Source organism: Erythrolamprus reginae, chromosome 3 (genome assembly GCF_031021105.1).
Source record: "Erythrolamprus reginae isolate rEryReg1 chromosome 3, rEryReg1.hap1, whole genome shotgun sequence".
NCBI lineage: Eukaryota > Metazoa > Chordata > Lepidosauria > Squamata > Dipsadidae > Erythrolamprus > Erythrolamprus reginae.
In genome coordinates, this window is record NC_091952.1 from 70,022,753 (window position 1) to 70,044,522 (window position 21,770).

Sequence of the window (21,770 nt, forward strand, 5' to 3'; positions counted from 1 at the left end):
GTTGTTTTAATATTGGATTGTTACATGCTGTTTTTTATCACTGTTGTTAGCCACCCCGAGTCTACATAGAGCGGCGGCATACAAATCCAATAAATAATAATAATAATAATAATTAAATCATACAGGGAAAAAACAGGACACTGGATATTCTTACTCAATAAACTCAATCAAAAAAGGCAAGCGAGACACTGAGAAATAATGTTGCAAAAATGTGCTTTCAACATTAATTCAGAAACATGTGTCAACTATTAGCAGTCTAGGAAACAATTCCCCTTGTCTGCAGTGTATACTGGTGGAAAAATGACAAAAATAGCACATAGTTGTGAAATTGACAAAAGAAGTCAGCACATCCACAGAGACAAAATGTTCTGTGCAAGTCACTCAGCTGAGGTGTTTTGTGTTGACAACACTGAGCTCATCTTGCCTGAATAACTCATTGCTAAAGGAAAATGCTCATGTATTAACATGACCAATTTAAAACAGCATAATGAATAGCATTCAGCCATGTTTGTTCTCTTTCTCAGCCAGAAAAAATACACAAAGCCCCACATAGCATTAAAGAGACTATCTGCTCTCAGTGACAGTCCTGTCTGCCAAAGCTATCCATCTAACAGGATCCCAGAGATTAGCCTTTTCTGCTGTGGAACCATCCTTTGGATCATGATTCGCCCTTGAAATGAGATTAACCACAACTTCATTGTCTTTCCATAAATCTCTTAATATGTGTGGTAGATTTTCTCCCCCCAACAAGTTTGGAGATCCCATGGTAATAAAGAGCCCACAACATGGTTATATTATATGTGAGATTTTGGTTTGTAATCTTATTTATATTTTATGTTAATTGTTTTAGTTAGTGAGAATTTTTTGTTGGTTTTATTGTACATTACTGAGAGTCACATTAGTAAGATGAGCAATTATATAAATTTTACATACTGTGATGATAGTTGCCATATAGCTAGCTATATCTAGCTATAGATTGGGGGGGGGGAAGAGAGAGAGAGAGAAAGAGAGAGGGAGGTGTTGTAAGTGGTCAGTGACTGGGTTAGTCAGTTACAGATTCTGAGGAGGATTAACCAGGTCCGTCTTGGTACCCTAGGCCAGTATTTTTGACTACTGAGGCAGAGAGTGAGAGTGAGGGAGACTTGGAACCTGAGGAACCTCCAGTGACTGTAGAAACCCTAATGATGGTAATGTCTGAGTCAGAGGAGGAAGGAGACATTGGGGATCAGGAGCCCCTATTACATGTTCAGGTCAGCAGGTCAAGAAGCAAACAGAAATATCTTTATGGGAAAAAGTTCAGAAATGAGTCTATGAAAGAAAGTCTAGCCAGTTATAGCTCTAGGAAACAATTGACCACACCCAGTCTGTATATAAGGGAGGGTTTCTAGGTAAAGAGGCGTGGAGTTTCAATATTCATCATCAGGACTCGGATCCGGAGTTCCAGAACTGCTGTGCTGAAAAACTGCTGTGGCTTCTTTAAGAGTCATGCAGAGATGCCAATGAATGAGAAAAAAAAGAAACCTGGAGATCTGTAAGGGTATGTGTGTGATTTATGGACCTTATCTGAAGGAAGAATGTGCTAATTGACTCTGCCTCTTGGCTGCTGGCCGTTTGCTATCTCTTGGCCAATTTGAGTGGGGCTTCTGCCACCATGAACTGAAAAAGTCTGCTCCCATCTGTACAAAGCATCTTTAACTATATACCTATGTTTGAATTGAATCCTTTGCTCGTGAAAGCTTCTTTGTTCCAATCCAATAGGCCCAAAGCAGAATAGAAAGGAGGGAGGGGGAGGGAGGGAGAGAGGGGGAGGGAAGGAGAAGGAGAAAGAAAGAGAGAAAATAAATCTTCCAACTGGAATAAATAAAGAGCACGCAACAGATTCAAACTTAATATTAACCGCTCTAAACTTGACTGTAAAAAACATGACTTTAACAATCAAGTTGTCGAAGCGGGGAACTCATTACCAGACTCAATAGTGTCAACCCCCAACCCCCATCATTTCTCCCTTAGACTCTCCACGATTGAGCTCTCCAAGTTCCTAAGAGGCCAGTAAGGGGCGTACATAAGTGCACTGGTGTGCCTTTCGTCCCCTGTCCAATTGTCTTTCCTTATCTCATATATCATATATATTCTCTCCCTCTCATATATTTCTCTTCTTTTTTACATACTGTCTTTATATATATTACTCAATGTCTATTCTCTTCCATATGTATTGTGTATTGGACAAAGAATAAATAAACAATAAATAAATAAATAAAATAAATGAGATAAATAAATGATATAGTACTGAAGAGAGACATTGCATTCCTGTAGAAGACAAGTATGAATCAACCAGCCTTGTTTTAAAATCAGATTTATTGGAACACACATACACCCATTCCTGACCTATTTGCAGGGTTTGGAATCCATGCAGTACCAATATAACAAAAGGAAGAGATTATTCATATAAAGGGATCACTTACTCTGTAAATTAAAAAAATATTTAATACTGTATTAGGCAAGTCGTACACCAAAAAAAGACATTGCAACTGTACAGTCTCTTGGATATTGCACTTTCAAACAGCACTGTATGAATATATGGCATTCCAGCCACCAAGAAATACCACATCAGTAATAGGGGGGCACACAAGGCGAAAGGCATCATGAAGAGACAAACAGATCCTACCCTAGGAGAGAGAAATAGTAACAGCTAAAATTGTGTGGGGGGGTCACAGGCTACCTGTAGATGCAGAGAGAAGAAAAGGGGATTGTCTGTCTGTCTATGTGGAAAAGATAAGAGTATTCCTGGTAGAGCAACAGAGATGTCCAAGAACATCTTCTGCTTTCCCAGCATCGGATTCCGTTTCCTTCGATACACGGACATGGGATCTAAGAAAAGCCCATACAAAACTTGCTTGGCAACCAACCTCTCCCTTCTCTCCCTCAAGCACCAGTCCATTTTGTTCCTAGCCTGGGTATTTCTTAACCGAGGATCTATGTTGTCCGTGGTCTTGTGGCGGGATGAGAAGCTCCAGCAGAAGAAGCCCAATGCACCTGAGGAAGAGTTCAGAGCTGGGTTTTCCCATCTTCATTTGCCTTGTTTCTCGGCGATTATCTGATTAGGTCCAAACTGTACAGTAGGAACAAGCATCTTCTGCTGCTCTCAGGCATAATGGCAGAGTGTAGCACAGGCAGACAACGGTGCAGGAACTGCGGCAGACCAGCGTTAAAGTGCAGCCACTTCTTACCAAACCTATGTCAAAATCGTTGCGTCATACATAGTGCAGACTTAGAGAGAGAGAAGCCTGTTCTCTTTCTCAGTGAGGGTACCTTTAAAGTCAAGGGGGAAAGATTTGATTGGGATTTAAGGATACCAAACAGGAGATCAGAGGGTTGTATACAAGCAGGAGGAAGAAAGTTCTGCTGGCCGTCAGGCCTAAAATGATTGACCAGTAGCTTCTGTTCTTTGGAGCTAAAGGAGCAGGCATGAGCTCTTACTCCCGGAAAGCAGCCAGCGTATGACCGTAAAGATAGTGGGAATGTGCTGTAAAAGATCAGAAAAAAATAAAATAAGATAATTAAACTTCAACAGGAAAGGAAACTGTACTGTGAGCAGTTCGTTCTGCATTTCTTTTCATTCTCAATTGGCAATCTAATGTTGCTTTACCACAGTAATAGAAACATAGAAACATAGAAGTCTGACGGCAGAAAAAGACCTCATGGTCCATCTAGTCTGCCCTTATACTATTTTCTGTATTTTATCTTAGGATGGATAGATGTTTATCCCAGGCATGTTTAAATTCAGTTACTGTTAGGTTCCACAGAGTCGGTCTTCTTCGGGTCCCGTCAACTAAACAATGTCGTCTGGTGGGACCCAGGAGAAAAGCCTTTTCTGTGGTGGCCCCGACCCTCTGGAACCAGCTCCCCCCGGAGATCAGAATTGCCCCCACCCTCCTTGCCTTTCGTAAGCTCCTCAAAACCCACCTCTGTCGTCAGGCATGGGGGAACTGAACTACCCTTTTCCCCCTAGGCCTATACAATTTATGCATGGTATGTTTGTGTGTATGTTTGGTTTTAGTAAGGGTTTTTTAATTATTTTAAACATTAGATTTGTTACATGCTGTTTATTACTGTTGTTAGCCACCCTGAGTCTACGGAGAGGGGCGGCATACAAATCAAATCAAATCAATCAATCAATCAATAAATAAATAAATAAATTACATCACTAGGCTTTTATTGAAGACGCAGAAGTATTAGCTACTGATAAACATAGAACGTGTAGAACAAATGGCAGACACAAGGAAAGAAGTGGGCGATGCATCTAGAATCCCCAATAAACAAGGACAAGTCTGTCTCTGTTATCAATATCAATGTTGATGTTGCCTTGGGGAGGAAGGGATAAAGTTTGCTATCTTTATCCAACAGCTGTCATTTTCACTTCCACAGAGACCTTCCCTGCCTCTATTCAGCACATTCCTAATGCTCCCTCCTCTTTGTTATTATAACCCACTGAGATTTTGTGGACATTTCAGTCACTTGCATCTCTTATAGCCTGTAACCCAGCTGATCAGTATCCTGCTGTGTGTAGAAAACATCTCCAATAATCTGGAATAGAAGGAGGTGCCTAAAAATTCTACTGTGGTAATTGATATGTCATAAAATAGATCTTCAGTGGAAATGTTATAATTATTAAAAAGGTTTTGAATACAATTTCCTTTTCATAAATGTTTTGAGAAGATTGCATTTCCCTCTAGGATACTGTTATTGGTATTGACGTTGTTATAGCCATTCAATAGCTATTCTTTCCTGTATAATTTGAGTTAAAATATAATACTCTCTCATATAATGTTAGCAACTTCCTTTATTTACTATGAGTATCTCCTCTATAACCTTCATCATGTATTTTACTATGTGTATATAGATATATACCCACTAAAACCCTCATTGTGTATTGGACTAACTAACTAACTAACTAACTAACTAACTAACTAACTAACTAACTAACTAACTAACTAACCAACCAACTAAATAAATAAATAAATAAATAAATAAATAAATAAATAAATTTTATTTCTTTCCTCTTCATTTCTTTTAATTTTCTTTATTTTATTTTTCTTTCAAGAAGCTCTGGAGAACAACTTATCCAAAGACATTCAGGGCGCTTCATAGCCAGGCAGGAATCCATATCAAAACTAATAAATCTCATTTTAAACCATACTTTCTACTATTTGCTGTCCAAAATAATTTATCCATTTAAGGAATGAAGCTGGGATTAGTTATTTTCATCATTTCTTTGCTGGCTCATGTCATATAATGTGATTTCTTGATTGGAGGTGAAGTATTTTCTTGTTTTCTTAAAATTGTATCTTGAAAATTAATTGTAAGAAGAATAGAATAGAATAGAATTATTTATTGACCAAGTGTGATTGGCTGCACAAGGAATTTGGTGCATTCCTTGTGGAATGGTCTTTGGAATGGAATTTGGTCTTTGGTGCATTCCTGGTGGAATGGTTTTGTACTCTGCTTAAACATGAAGACATGGACTAAACAGATTATTAGCAGATAAAGTTGATTAAGCCACACCCAGTAATAGGTAAAACAATCTGAGTTTAGCAACATGAAGATAAAGAACTGAATTTTGTAGAGGTAATCCTCGGTTTACAACCACAAGCGAGGCCAAAATTTTTGTTTTCGACCAGCGGATGCTGTAACTGTAATAAGTGTGAAAAACAGTCATAAATCATTTTTAAGTGCCGTTGTAACTTTGAACGGTCGCTAAATGAACAGTTGTAGTCAAGGACTACCTGTACGTCAAGTAACTTCTGGTTTCATCCATTATTTTCTGGATCCTCTCTGGAATATGAAGACTGTGCTTGTTCTGACCTAGTTTCTAAACTTACCTGGAGCCTTGGCCAATTCCCACTGGAAATTGCATTTCAGCAGGAATATGTCCGAACTGTGGATGTTTCCAGCCTTTGGGGCCCAGGTGCACCAACTGCAAACCATTTAGCACAGCACACAAAATCATGCAATTAGTGGGGTCAATAAGCTCTCATGCAATGCTCATTATTAAATTTTGGTTGCCTGTTGATGACTGCCTATTGTGGATTTCAGAATTTAGGTGAATTTCTCAGTGGATATATTTCAATAAATTACTAGTTCAACGAGTTTAAAAGTCATGAAACATATACACCAACAGATGGCTGAGGAGATGGTAACAGAGATTTTAAAACAGTGAAGGAATGCTATTGATAAACCTGAAAAGTAGTGATATGAATTTCATAGCTTATGATCATGGAAAAGGGCATCCATGGATATTGTTAATTCTAAATTATTTTAGAAGCCAAATATTTTACTATATTTTAATCATATTTATATTTTGTTGGCTTGTTTGTATGTTTGTATCCTGCCTTTCTTATTTTTACAAACAACCCAAGGCAGCGAATATATTAGCAAGTAATCAGTAAATAATTTTTTTGTATTAGAAACTTCTCAAAAAATAATTTGTTCTTTCCTTAACCCCAACTAAGGAAATGCTCTGCATGGAATTCAGATATATTCCTTTCAGCAAACATTAATTATTTTTCAAATTTTTGCCTATGTCAAACCACTGTTATATCTGTTATATACAGATTCCAGGAACTCAAATAAAGGCTTGAATGTTTTGGAGGTAAAACTTCAATGCAGAATATTCATTTAGTAGTTAGGCTGGTGCTTAAAAGAACAGAGCACTGGGCTGCATATCAGCAGAGAAGGAGTGTTGGTTCTTACTAGATAAGCTTCTTCTTGTAGGGTGGAGACAACATCCAAGTATGGAAAGATACTGTCCATTCAGCCAATGAAGACTGAGTCTGACAAATTGTAAATCTCTGCCTCCATTGTCCCCTCTTTGGCAAAGACCGAGAGACAGATTCTGTGTGTGTTCTCCCAAGGTCCAATCAAGAGAAAATAAAAGTTCACAATTTGATGTCCCAGAATGCAGAGTAGACTGACTTTGGATGGGATTGGATGTTGGCTCCATCCTACGAGAAGAGGCGTATCAGGTAAGGACCAACCCCCCTTCTCCAAAGTGGGTGGAACCAACATCCAAGTATGGGATATACCAAAGCTGTCTATCCATAGGGAGGACTAAGTCAGATCGGAGGTCATTGCATGCGAGTGCACCCCCTGAAGCACCTAGCGTCCAAATGTCCACGAATCAGGCCTACTGAGACTAGTGAAGAGCCAGGAGCAGCACCTCTACCCTCTCCTCCAGGATCTTGCAGATGACCTTGGGAAGGAGAGGCAATGAGGGAGTAGTCTGGGCGGCCAGTTGCAATGGACAGCATCTGTCCCCTCCATGCCCTGGGTCTTGTATGGAGTATAGAATCTGGGCAGCTTAATGTTCTCCAGGGTGGTGAAGAGGTCTGCCACAGACAGACTGAACCGGGCCATTAAGGCTCTGAATATGGAGGGATGGATGCTCCGCTCTGCCTGATCTATGGTTGTACGGCTGAGCCAGTATGCAGTCACATTGGACACCCCAGAGATGTGATTCACGGAAAGAGACAACAGATTGTGCTCCACTTAAAGGCCCAGGGTTCTGGCCTCTGACATGAGAATCCAGGACATGGTACCCCCCCCCCCCGCTGATTGGTATGAGCACTGGCAGCCACATTGTTGGTAAAGACCATGCTGGAGGTACAATCTGGACAGCTTAGTGTTCTCCGGGGTGGCAGGCTGAATCGGTTCATTAAGGCTCTGAATATGGATGTTAAATTGTGATTCTATTGGGGTCCACCTGCATGGCCCCCTTAACCATACAGGCTGCCTTCATGGCACTGGACCAGATTATCTCAGGGACCGCCTTCTGCTGCACGAATCCCAGCGACCAGTTAGGTCCCACAGAGAAGGTCTTCTCCGGGTCCCGTCAACTAAACAATGCCGCTTGGTGGGACCCAGGGGAAGAGCCTTCTCTGGGGCGGCCCCGGCCCTCTGGAACTAACTCCCCCCCAGAGATTAGAATTGCCTTCCGTAAGCTACTTAAAACCCACCTCTGCCGCCAGGCATGGGAGAATTGAGATATCCTTTCCCCCTAGGCATTTACAATTTTATGCATGGTATGTCTGTATGTATGTTTGGTTTTTTATTATAATGGGTTTTAATTGTTTTTAGTATTGGATTATTGTTATATGCTGTCATATTATTGCTGTTAGCCGCCCCGAGTCTCCGGAGAGAGGCGGCATACAAACCCAATAAATAAATAAATAAAATAAATAAATAAATGGTGATAAATCTGTGTGGCTCCCGGAAAAGGCAGCCTTTTGCTATGGGAGGAGGAATCCCCCACCGGAGCAATCAACGGATATCCGGAGGCACCAAGGCTGTGGCTGCCGATGTGCTGTGTCCCACCCTCTGGAAGAGTAAAAGAAACCACTGCAATTCCCTGGGGTAATATAGATGGTGGAAATCATTTTACCCAGGAGTGTGGAAAGCAGGTTCAGTGAGGTCCTGTGCTGCTGTAGGACCTGATGTGTTAATTCAGAGAGACTGTCCTGCCGCTCCTGGGAGAGGTACACTCTGCACTCCAGAGAATCCACAATTCCCGCTAGATGGGTCAGGCATGTGGCTGGAGAGAGATGGCTCTTTTGGGGGTTAATCAAAAACCTGTAGTATCGGAGGATGTTAATTGTTACCTGGATGTGTTGCACTGCTTGGTGCTTGGACGAAGACTGGATTAAAATATCATCCAGGTAATACTGGACATGCACAAGTATGGCTCTGAGGTGGGCAGCCACTATAGCAAACACCTTGGTAAAGATCCTGAGCCAAATGGGAGTGCCCTATACTCATAATAAGTACCTGCGTAGACCAAAATTGCAAAAGTTTGTGTTGGGAGGGCCAAATTGGTACATGCAGGTAAACCTTGGTGTAGGTCGATCGAGGCAAGGAGGACCCCCTTTCAAATGCCACCCAGTATGGTTTCAAGGGTGTGCATCTTGAATCATTTGTAAATTATATATTTGTTTAGATGCTTTTGATCAAGAGTAGCTCTCTGAGGATTTGGGGACTGCAAACAAGATGGAGTAGAACCCCTACCCTTGCTGGTCCTCATGCACCTGCTGGATAGCTTGAATTTCCAACAGGTGCTGGAAGACCCATCTTTCTGGACTGGACAACCTAGGGCATCTTAAGAAAAACCTCGGTGTGTTTGTGTTTGTGTGTGTGTGTGAAAAGGAATTCAAGGAAGAGACAAGATAAAATCGTCTCCCTGACCCACGCATCCATCATAATTTCTTTCCACCTGCTGACAAAGAGCGCCAGCCGACCACTGATGGGAGGATTGGGATGGAGATCACTTTGCATGTCGAAAGGGCTGCCCCCCTCTGCCTCGAAATGACCGCCAATATTGCCTCCCCCTGCCAGCTCTATCTTGGGGTTGCCGTTGTCTAGCTCCTTATTGACCAGGAGGTCTAAGGTAGTTAGATCATTGACCAGGGGCCAAAAAGGGATGTCTAATTAGGAGAATGAAAGGAAACCTTCCAGATGAAGGTGGCCAGAATCTTTATCCCATGACTCTATGAGTATGGGTTCCAGGACCTCCCCAAACAACATCTGGCTGTTGTAAGATGCTGATGCCAGGCACCACTTATGGTGAGTGTCAGTGTCCCAGCCCTTCAACCATTGCATCTGTCTTGCTGCAGCAGCACATCCCATGGCCCTGGCCATGAATCTAGATGACTGAAGTGTAGCATCTGCCATGAAGTGGATCGTGGCTAGCAGTTTATTCAGGTCCTAGTGGGCCCTGAGAACAGAAATAGGGAGACATTTCTGAATATGTCTGAGCCACTTCAATGAGGTATGAGAAATAAAGGAAATGGAAATCTATGTCCGAACAGCCCAGGCAGTAGGCTAGTGCGCTTTGTTGAGCACCTGCTCCATTCTCCTATCCTTGGGCACTAGCAGTTCATCAGGATCGCCTGGCATGTTGGCCGTGGAACATAAGGCTGAGACCAGAGCATCCACCAAGGAGAGCTGGAGGTGTTGCTTAAGCTCTGTAGCTACATTGTAATAGAGTCTAGAGGCCAGAAAGTGCTACTGTCAAAGGACGGCATCCACAAAGAGAGGCGGAGCGGGGAAAACTCCAGAAAAAAAAGCAGAAAAAATGGAAAGGGAACTCCCCTCCCCATCGTCAGTAAAAGGCGCCCTTGGCTGGAGGCTTGGCCTCAGGTAACGGCTAGAGCCGCCGCTCTGATTTGCTGTAGACCCCAGTAACTCCGACAATATTGAAAGGAGTCAGCTGAGGGAAAAAGGATTCACAAATAACCAACTCTTGATTCGAAGAAAGGTGGAAATGAAATCTCAAGATGGAAGAGAGACACACACATATCCTGTCAGACTGAGGACTGAGTCAAAGAGGGGGCAATGGAGACAGAGGCAGAGTTCTACAATTTGACAGACTCAGATCTCATTGGATGAATGGATGGTGTCATCCCATACTTGGATGTTGGCTCCACCCATTATGGAGAATACGCCATATGCACCATGCAGGATCCAGAGAATCATATGAGTTTTTAGAATGGTGTAATTCACGTCTCAGGGACAATAGTAGTTTCACCCTACCTTCTGGTGGCATTTTCTTCGGTGGTGCTGAAGGAGGTGGCAGAGGCACCAAAGAGGTCACTCGAAACCCTGCTGGAAGAGTTTCTGCTGACCCACTAACCATGGTGATACTGTGAAAGTCTCGAGGGCGGAAACGTTTTCGCCAAGAAGGAGTTCGCCGAAAAGTCTTGTCTTCACCCTATAAAGAAAAGGATACTTACATCATATATCACATAGAATAACAATCTCCAGGGGGAGATCAAAGCTTAGAACTACCTGTAAAAACTGGAACAGGATCAATTATTCATGGGTTTCAAGTAGAACCAGGCTTCTTAGAAGACTTTTTTTTTCATTTTGAGAAAACTTTTTCTCTCATTCTATCAGAAACCCCCCCAGAAATTTCTCCAAATATTATTCACAACATACAAGTATGTATTGGTGGATTAAAGACTATGGTCACATCTAACAACTCTATGCTTTGGAATTTATTTTATTTTATTTATTTGTCAAACATGTATAGATAGTAGTAGTTTGCATAAACATAACATAAGTAAAAAGTAACAATAAAAGAGGACAATAGGACAGTAGGACAGGGATGGTAGGCATAGTGGTGCACTTATTCATGCCCCTTACATGCCTCCTAGAAACGGTGAGATGTCGACTGTAGACAATCTAAGGTTAAAGTTTTTGGGGTTTGGGGAAGAAACCATAGAATCAGGTAGTGCATTTCAGGAATTGATCACTCTATTGCAGAAGTTGTATTTTCTGCAGTTGAGTTTGGAGCGGTTTACATTTAATTTGAATCTATTACGTGCTCATGTATTGCTGCGGTTGAAGGTGAAGTAGTCATTAACAGGAAGAACATTTTGATATATGATTTTATGAACTACATTTAGATCAAATCGGAGGCGATGTAGTTGTAAATTGTCTAATCCCAGTATTTCAAGTCTGGTGGAATAAGGTATTTTGTTGTAAGCAGAGGAGTGAAGAACTCTTATTGTGAAATATTTCTGGACTTTCTTAATTGCATTAATGTCTAATATGCAATGCGGGTTCCAGACAGGTGAGCTGTATTCCAGAATTGGTCTAACAAATGTTTTGTAAGTTCTGTTTAGCAGTATAATATTGCCAGAGAAGAAGCTACGTAAGATTAGATTAACAATTTTTAGTGTTTTTTTGGCAATGTTGTTATAGTGGGCTCTAGCACTTAGGTCATTGGATATGAGTACTCCAATATCTTTGACAGAGTGAGGGTCACCCCAGTTCTTCCCAGTTTGTATTTTGTACTCTGATTCTTTTTGCCAATGTGTAAAGCAGAGCATTTGTTGGTTGAGATTTGAAGTTGCCAGTTGTTTAACAATTCATTCAATTCATTCAATTAGATCCATAATTTTTAAATCATAATGTTGGATGAAAAATTGGAAACAGGTTGCCCAAAGTTTGTTACTGCTATCTCATTACAATGGCAATACAGGCAATCATCAAGTTATGCCTGCAGTTGGGATTAGGATTGCCATTGCTAAGTGATGTGGTTGTTACATGACAGCATTGTTTAATGCCTGCAAGCAAAGGGAGGCAGGAGGGAGGGGTGCAAAGAAAGAAAGGCCGGGTGTGGTTGAAAGAGACTTACTCAAGCAACTTGCAATCTTCCCTGCTGATGTACCATTGACTTTCCATGTGAGAAGCCAGCAGGGGAGGTCAAAAATGGCTATTATGTAATGTAAAACACTATAACTGGTCACTAGGTGCCCAAATTTTGTTCATGTCTTCATGGGGGCATTGCAATAACTGCAACTTTGAGAACCAGTCACAAGTCTCTTTGTTCAGTGCCATCATTAACTTTGAATGCTAGCTGAACAAATGATACCTATAGTAACTGTGGACTACCTGTAATGGAAATAGAAAATGATAAAGAAGTATTCTACTTGCAGCTGAAGATAGCAGTATTTCCAAAGATCTTCAGCTCTTTGCCCAGAGGAATTTAGCAACATATAGTATATAATTCTTACTACAGTGTTCCCTTGATTTTCATGGGGGATGTGTTCCAAGAACGCCCGCGAAAGTCGAATTTCCGCGAAGTAGAGATGCGGAAGTAAATACACTATTTTTGGCTATGAACAGTATCACAAGCCTCCCCGTAACACTTTAAACCCCTAAATTACAATTTCCCATTCCCTTAGCAACCATTTAGATTATTACTCACCATGTTTATTTATTAAAGTTTATTAAAAAAAATATTTATTAAAGGCAGACGAAAGTTTGGCGATGACATACGACGTCATCAGGTGGGAAAAACCATGGTATAAGGAAAAAAACCATGAAGTATTTTTTAATTAATATTTTTGAAAAACCGTGGTATAGACTTTTCGCGAAGTTCGAACCTGCAAAAATCGAGGGAACACTGTACATTTTAGGAGTTATATAGAAAATGAAATTTTGTTTACAGAATTTGTTACAATGGCAGATGGGGAATTCGAGGAACTGAAGTCCACATCTTAAGGTCGCCACGGTTGAGAAAAAAAAGTCATAGTTAGCTCTCTTCAGCTGAAAGAGTTTAAATTGATCTAAAGTAGATTATCTACATTTTATGTATGCCTTTCTTTAAAAACAAGGTTGTTGGAATTGTTTTTGACAAGCAACTGTCCTCGCAGATCTAAAAGAAGAGAAAATAGCATATGTTTTTCCAATCCTAAGGCTTTCAAGAAATAAGATGGCTTCCATCTCTAAAATGCCCTACCATCTAATTTTATAATACCACTCTCACCCCATGCATGTTTGCAATGTGGAAGTGCTCACTTCTACTTTTCCTCCACTTAATTGAACGTTACAGTGAACCTCCCAGAAAATAACTACAATACCAGTTCTATTTCCAGATCTTCAATTGCTTCCTAACTGATAGTACAGTATAAGCACAATATTTCTTAAATTCCCATTCTGTTTTTCTAAGTACTTTACACTCACATCATCGAGTCGTCTGTCAGTACCCAAGGCAAGAAGATTGTTGAATTCTCTCTCCATCACCTGTCGTGCCTGTAAACAATATCAAATTATTAAATACAAGCAATCTAGGCAAATAAAACTACTAATGCAAATTGTTTATTATCAGAACCAAAGAAGAAGATAAATTAATATTTATACTAGTAGATCTTTTAATACTTTTTGGTAGACCAGCAAGATTCCCCTACTAACACAGGAGTAGCTTTCTATATATCTATTTGCATAACTCTAGTATGTGGCATAGCAGTCATGGGCAACTACCAGCTCCAACTGCATTAATTTCACTCATCCATTTTTAGCTTAATTCCTCCTATTGGTAGGTCTTAGTGCAAATAAATTAGATCTCACAAACTAGAAGCTTATCACTCCTAGGCAAATCAATTACGTCCATCCAGTTCAGCATTCTATCTTTAAAAATAACAATACAAAATGCATTTGTGAGTATTAAAAAAGATGCAATCACCCACATCCTAAAATTCTGAAAATAGGGATTTTGTTAGGTTCAGTTCTCATAATGGTGTAGACTGTAGAGATACAGAAAAAGGATTTGCAATGAACAGTAAGATAAACTCATAGACTCTGGTTACCCTTAAGAAGAAGGAATGTATAACTGAAATAACTTATAGCACAACAAAGTAACTTTTATTGTATTGTTTCTGTTTTAATTTAATAGTGTTAGATTAAAAATCCAAGGAAGATGTTCTTCATAAAGAAAAGAAGGTTTATTAATTATATGAGAATAACCATCAACTCTGTCGGCATAAAATACTTCTTCCTACCTGAGTATTCTGAGTGGGAATTTGTAAAATAAGTGCCAGACTATTATAATCGAAATTTTCATCCAGAGCAATAAGAGCACCATGGACTCCACTTTCAATGATGTTGTTGGCATATTCTCTAAGCCCAATAGATTGGATCCAGTGTATGACTTGATCATTTGTCCAGACTAATACATCTAGAAGACATAGAAATTATATACATAAATGAAATTACAAAGAAGAATGCTAACCTTTTCTGAACTGTTCATGACATAAAAAGAACAAAATACTGATGTATTATCTAAATATAGTCTATTTTGTGAATTCAAGTCATAATATTCTTCTAGTATCGTTTCTGGGGAAATAAGTCCCATTGTAAAATGTCAAATAAGTATGTGCTAATTTATTTATACACCAAAAATCTATATTTACATCTTTAGCTTGAAGTCAGTCCAGAAAGAAGATGTAGCAGGCAGAACAGAAGTGCTCCTGACATATGGCTGAGATTAACTACACAGTGAATATAAATGAAATGATGAAAACAAATACAGTAAAATCCAATACATGAACAGTTCAAAATGCCATATACAGCAGCTATAAAATCAGCAAAGCTATAAAAAATAGAAATCAACAAATCAAAAGAAAGAATTTCTACTGACACTTTGCCTTTTGGGAAAGAACTCCCCTTCTTGTGATTCCTAACTACATTCCATTACAATTATATTTTTGTAGCTTGCCTTGAATTAATTTCTAAATTGCTACTTGCCTTTAATTTCATGCTGGCTTTCTTCCCGCCTCTTCTCCAGCTCCTTTCTATCATAGTTCAGTCTTTTGAGGCACATAATCCCGTATTGGAGACTTGTTCTGCAACAATGCAATACTTAGAACAAGGCATATCAATTTTCCAATCATTTTTACTTTCAAGAGGTGTGCATGTGAATATGTATTTTTATCAAACCTATTATTTGTTCAAAGTTATTATTTAAATTTCAACTTTAAATTAAATCAAATTTAGGATATGGTTTCAGAGATTTATTTAATATTTGTTTTCAAATATTTAATTACGGTATGTTAATTTTAATATGATCACTTATAACCAGGGGTGGCTGTTGCCCGGACTGGAAGAACATGTGTCTATGTTTCTATGTAACATAGTGGGATAGCGAATATGGAGCTCTACCTCAGAGCACACAATTTGCACTGAAAGATGTTGAAAAATAATGCAGGGCATCTTCTTTGGGCAGCCTCTGTGTTCTTCACAAAAGCGTTTAAAAATCCCAAAGCTGGCAATTCTGCTACAAACAAAAGTGTCTAGGAAAAGTATAAGGAGATAAGATCTGGAATTAATTTTATGCAATCTGGGTTTCTGCCTCTTCCTCCTTTCCGAATGGCTATAGTATTCTCTAGAACAGAGATCTTCATAGCTGGCTGGGGAATTCTGGGAGTTGAAATTCACAAGTCTTAAAGTTGCCAAGTTTGAGGACCCCAGCTCTAGAAAATAAAATGAATAATGCTTGAAACCTAATGTTTTGCAAGAAACATTGATTTTGTTTGTTAGTCTGCAGGAAGGAGGGTTAAGACTATTATGTGGAATGGAGCATTTTTGGATGTTCATTTAGGCTGTGAAAGTAGCAAGAAACAATTTAGATTGTTGCCTTTGAGTAAATGATTATTTTGTGAGTGACTATTTTAACCACGAAGGCACCTTTATGACAATGCTCAAAATGTGCTTTCAAAATTCTAACTGAGATGTTTCTGTCATTTCACTGTTCTATACTTATTCACTTCTAGGATGTGGATGAATTCAATGACCTGCTTATTTTTAGTCCATTGATATAGGTATTGTTTTGAGGTTCTTGGAAAATCCTTGGTCAAGTCACATGATTGTCAAGCCACTCCCGCTTGGTCACATGGCCGGCAAGCCACACCGACAAAATAAGCTACGCCCACAGTGTGGTAGAAAAAAAATTCACTGCTTCACTGCTTATAACTATTAAATATATAACTGCAGATAAATATATTAATTGTTTAAATAATTTAAATGTAGTCATGCAATTACTCAGTGCTTCGAATTTAAAGGCAAAAAAGTGCTTGAAGCACATAGTCATACTCATGAAGCACTTTTATGCAACTTCTTAAAGCAGCTTCATTTTTTTCCCATCCAAAAAGATGGGTTTGATTTAAAGAGTTTCAGTTTCAGGTGTATTTATATCTTGGCATGTTCCCAAACTCACTCTTGCCTTTGAATTCAAAGCAGTGCACAACCCTGTTGAATAAAATGAAATCAGATTTGGGGTCTGTCTAGGCTTCACCTCTTTTTGGAATATTGCCCTATTTTTCCAAAGCAAAATATGGACCTCAACCTGAAAAAATAACATCCTTTGACTATAGGAATTTAAGGTGGTTGCAAGAATGCTTCATGTATTGTCCCAAGAAAACTTGCTCACCGATGGAAACTGTCTACCATCTTCAAGTGTACTCGAAGGTCCTTCTTAGTCAGATGATCCAACATTCGTGCATCCACAAGACATTCCATGAAGTAACTGCGATATTGTGGTAGACCTAGACTAGGAAGCCATTCATTCCCTATCCATTCATGGTTCATGTCCCCATAAGCCAGAGTCTGTGGAAAGTTTAAAAAGAAAAAACAACATACACAGGACATATAATTAGATTTTTTCCTCTTGTTCAATGGTAGCCAACTCTCAAAGGCTGGCTAGAAAAGTTCCTACAATTTCTTGGCAAGGTTTTTCAGAAGTGGTTTGCCATTTCCTAGGGCTGTGAGAAAAAGACTGCTGCAACGTCACCCAACTGGCTTTGTGTATAAGGTGTGTAAGGACTTGAAATGACAGTCTATCAGTTGCTACCTGTTGCCTTAATCTGGCTTTCACATATAAATATATTTATTAGCAATACTGAAATAATCCTGAGTGAGAGGCCTACAGATTGGAGTTAGAACATATTAGTATAGGAAAAACTACCAAAAATAATTGAAATCTACATACAAATCTGTATTTTAGATCTAAAATTCCTAATGAAATATAATAGTGAGTTGTGCCACAGAAATATAACAGCTTCACGGTCGCTTTCAGTAGATCTAAAATAATTCTATTATTACCTCAACAATTTTTGTTGAGAAACAATGTTCAAATAAAAATTGTAACTTCTAAATAATATACTGGGGTGAGGTATCATGGGGTGAGGTATCATCAATATGCCGATGATACCCAGCTTTACATCTCCACCCCATGCCCAGTCAACGAAGCGGTGGAAGTGATGTGCCGGTGCCTGGAGGCTGTTGGGGCCTGGATGGGTGTCAACAGACTCAAACTCAACCCGGATAAGACGGAGTGGCTGTGGGTTTTGCCTCCCAAGGACAACTCCATCTGTCCGTCCATTACCCTGGGGGGGGAATTATTGACCCCCTCAGAGAGGGTCCGCAACTTGGGCGTCCTCCTCGATCCACAGCTCACATTAGAACAACATCTCGCAGCTGTGGCGAGGGGGACGTTTGCCCAGGTTCGCCTGGTGCACCAGTTGCGGCCCTATCTGGACCGGGACTCACTGCTCACAGTCACTCATGCCCTCATCACCTCGAGGTTCGACTATTGTAATGCTCTCTACATGGGGCTACCTTTGAAAAGTGTTCGGAAACTCCAGATCGTGCAGAATGCAGCTGCGAGAGCAGTCATGGGCTTACCCAGGTATGCCCATGTTTCACCATCACTCCGCAGTCTGCACTGGCTGCCGATCAGTTTCCGGTCACAATTCAAAGTGTTGGTTATGACCTTTAAAGCCCTTCATGGCACTGGACCAGAATATCTCCGAGACCGCCTCCTGCCGCACGAATCCCAGCGACCAATTAGGTCCCACAGAGTGGGCCTTCTCCGGGTCCCGTCAACTAAGCAATGTCGGTTGGCGGGCCCCAGGGGAAGAGCCTTCTCTGTGGCGGCACCGGCCCTCTGGAACCAACTCCCCCCGGAGATTAGAACTGCCTTCCGTAAACTTCTTAAAACCCACCTTTGCCGTCAGGCATGGGGGAATTGAAACATCCCCCCCCTGGGCACGTTGAATTTATATATGGTATGCTTGTGTGTGAGTCTGTTAGTTTGTGGGGTTTTTTAAATCTTTAAAATTTTAAATTGTTGATTACTTATGATTTGTCTTTTTACATGTTGTGAGCCGCCCCGAGTCTTCGGAGAGGGGCGGCATACAAATCCAAGTAATTAATAAATAAATAAATAAATAAATAAATAAATAAATAAATAAATAAATAAATAAATAAATACTGTAGTTTGAAATATATTTTTCAATATATGACAGTTACAATACATTTGACACTTTTAATAAAATCTCAAATTGATTGCCTGAGTATTATCAATCATGCACATTATATGTTGTAAAAAAAGTATGCCATACTTCAAAAACCTTAGACCATAAAGCATCTACATTTTGTTTTCAATACCTTAGGAATATATACACTGCATAGCTTTTTATTTTATTTATTTTATTTACTTATTAGATTTGTATGCCGCCCCTCTCCGCAGACTTTTTTTAATAGTACCCCTTATCTGAAGGATATTTTTAGGCGAATGTTAGTTTTATTTGAGTCTGAAGACACAGTGAAATAGGATTTGTTGTATTCTAAGCATAGAATAAATGCATAAAATAAGCAACAGAGTTGCTGGAAAATTTGGCTCAGAAAATCTTATCTCTGAAAGGAGATCTTCTTAGCTGTCAAAATCTTCAAAATCTGAAAAGAAAGAACTACTCTCTACTCATTCCTGACAATATTCTTTACTTTCTGCTTGTCAAACAAGAGATGTTTGCTTTTTTAAAAAGAAAGTTAAAGAACATACTAGAGATATATTAATGGTTTGTTTGGGGAAACAGGAAAAATAAATAATCTGGTTAGGTATAAGTAATGCTAAAATTAAATGAAAAGCACCAATAAAATCAATGTAGCATATTTGATACGTTGATATCATTGACAACGAATTAGTTATTATTAAATGTAATGTGACTAGCTTTCCATTTGGATAAAATAGTAAGGTACTACAATAGCAACCAAAAGGAAGTATAGGAAGATTTTCAAATATTCTGCATTTGTTTCCATTATTCTCTAAGGGGGTCTTAAATGAATCTAGAGAAACTGCTCAAAAAGACAATTTGATATAATCAGATGGTATGTATTGTGGTTAGCTCTAGCCCAGCTCCTGCCCCAAGGACTGTGGATGTGGGGGAGACATCCACATGCTGCAGGCTTGTTTTGCCCCCGGTGGAATCTGCTGATGAAGGCTCCTCTGACCAAGAAGACATGAGTGACAGGGAGGAGGAGAGTGTGGCAGACAGCTCAGAAGGAGATCAATTATCTAGCTCCTCCTTGGATTCAGAACAAGAGTTTATGATACAGCCACGCATGAGGAGAGCGATGCATAGGCAACAACAACTGAGAGATTATTATCAAAGAAAATGAGGCCACCTGTGGTTGGGTGGGGCTGTGGTAATTAGTGAGGCTGCTATAAATAGCAGCCTGTGGGTTTGGCCATTGTGAAGGATTATCTGATCGTTGTGTTTCGTGACTGCTTTACTGACTTTAACCTTTTGTGTGCTGATTTTCCCCCGCTTTGAAACTAAACCAGAGCAAAGTGTGTTTCACTTTGTGAAAGAAGAAGGACTGTGAATTACCTCACAGCTGCAAGCTAAGTATCTCAGAACTGATAAGGGACTTGTACCAATTACCAGTTTGTTTGGAGACGAGTGCTCTTTGCTATACCAAAAGAGGGCTTAGTTTATTTGACTTTTCATTATAAAGAATATTGTTTTGAATTTTCAAACGTCTGTGTGTCTGAAATTTGTACCTGTGAATTTTTGGGAGGAGTCTACCAGAGAGCCCGACAGAACAGTACGTAATTCCATTTCACAGGAAATTACTGAGTTTTGTATTTCCAGTACAGAGGATGGAAACCCCCCCAAATAATGCAAGAATCTCACCTGTGCCCAACTGCCTTCCTCAGCATCCTATATGTGACAGTGCAGCATGTCAATAAAATAAGCAAAGTCAGATACCACGTGAAACTGCATTTGTTTTTCTCCTTACCCAATAAAACAGATGCACTGTCTACCATCAACATGGTCAAAAAAACTGTCACATAAACGCAATTACAAGTAAGAGACTCCCGTAATTCACCATTTCTAATTCAGAGGATCGCATTGTGGTTGGCATTTTGATCTCTCAAGAATGCCCTGAGGTTTTGAAAACAAACAACAAACAAAACTCCCAGTTAATTATTCTTGTTCTTAAGGAGCTATCAAAATGAGTAGATAAACTGGTGATCTTATAATTGGCTTTGCTCAAATGCTGATTTTGATATTTGTTGCCACTAAGCACAGCGGGTTTTTCAAAAAATGGCCCGTTTTTCACCCATTTTTTTTGCAAAAATGCAGGTATTTTTGCCAGACCCCAGGAACACTCTACAGGCCTCCCAAACCCTCTGTGCACCCCATTTTTGCAAAATAAAAACAAAAAATGGGGTGCATGGGTGGGGCTTTGGGAGGCCAAAAATGTATTTGATGTGTAAGATGCACCAACATTTCCACCCTCTTTTAGGGGAGGGAGGGGGAAAATGGTGCATCCTATACTCTGAAAAATATGGCATTATCTATTTGAATGTAATATCTGGATTATTTATTATCTGTAAAAAAACATATACTGCATTTTCTGTCATATAACATCCTTATGCTATCTCAATTATTCTTCTCATCCAAACCAAATAATTCAATTGCTTGGTGAAAATTGAGCTTTTTTAAAAAAAAATCAGAAGTAAAATTATTTTCATGTCGTTTACAATGAGGACAAGATGACAGAATTCTCTTACAAAAAAAATTACCATTTTGGTTGAAGGAGTCATAGTTTCCATTTCTTCATGAGTAACCCAGACATTTCCAGATGACTAGGGTGAAAATATGACACATATGAATCAGAAAGCAAGGGATATTCAATAAAACTTTTCAACTCAAAACCAGTGCTGTGGCCATAGCTTAGGCCATAGAATCAATAGTTGTGACAATGTCAAAAAACAGTTAAAAGCTCCCTTGAGTTGAATTCAATTCCTGGCAACAACTTTCTTTTACACGATACGAAGTAGCTAGTACAGTAGTACCTCTACGTATAAACTTAATTCGTTCTGTGACCAGGTTCTTAAGTAGAAAAGTTTGAAAGTAGAAGCAATCTTTCCCATGGGAATCAATGTAAAAGCAAATAATACGTGCAAACCCATTAGGAAAGAAATAAAAGCTCAGAATTTGGGTGGGAGGAGGAAGAGGAAGAAGAGGAGGAGGAGGACAGTCGCTGCCCAGAGCAAAGGGAGCGTTTCTTTTCTCTGGGCACTGGAAAGGTTTATTCCCTCTCCAAGCGCCCAGAGAAAGGAAAATGCTCCATTCGCTCTGGACTGC

At 39.6% G+C, this 21,770-nt stretch overlaps 1 protein-coding gene across 4 annotated transcripts in view; it reads right to left on the reverse strand.

The window, feature by feature from the left end:
* PPFIA4 (PTPRF interacting protein alpha 4) overlaps positions 1–21,770 on the reverse strand; it is a 112,906-nt gene that overhangs the window by 1,657 nt on the left and 89,479 nt on the right. For 2 of the 4 annotated variants that reach the window (XM_070745759.1, XM_070745760.1), the window contains 8 exons: positions 21,206–21,268; positions 16,763–16,938; positions 15,082–15,179; positions 14,337–14,512; positions 13,522–13,590; positions 10,582–10,759; positions 5,880–5,974; positions 2,338–3,523 (listed from right to left, as the gene is read on the reverse strand). In XM_070745759.1, coding sequence (XP_070601860.1) covers positions 5,916–5,974; positions 10,582–10,759; positions 13,522–13,590; positions 14,337–14,512; positions 15,082–15,179; positions 16,763–16,938; positions 21,206–21,268 — 819 coding nt within the window. In that variant the 3' untranslated portion in view covers positions 2,338–3,523; positions 5,880–5,915. Of the gene's footprint in view, positions 1–2,337; positions 3,524–5,879; positions 5,975–10,581; positions 10,760–13,521; positions 13,591–14,336; positions 14,513–15,081; positions 15,180–16,762; positions 16,939–21,205; positions 21,269–21,770 lie in introns of those variants that run through there. The other 2 variants (XM_070745757.1, XM_070745758.1) reach the window with 2 other exon arrangements.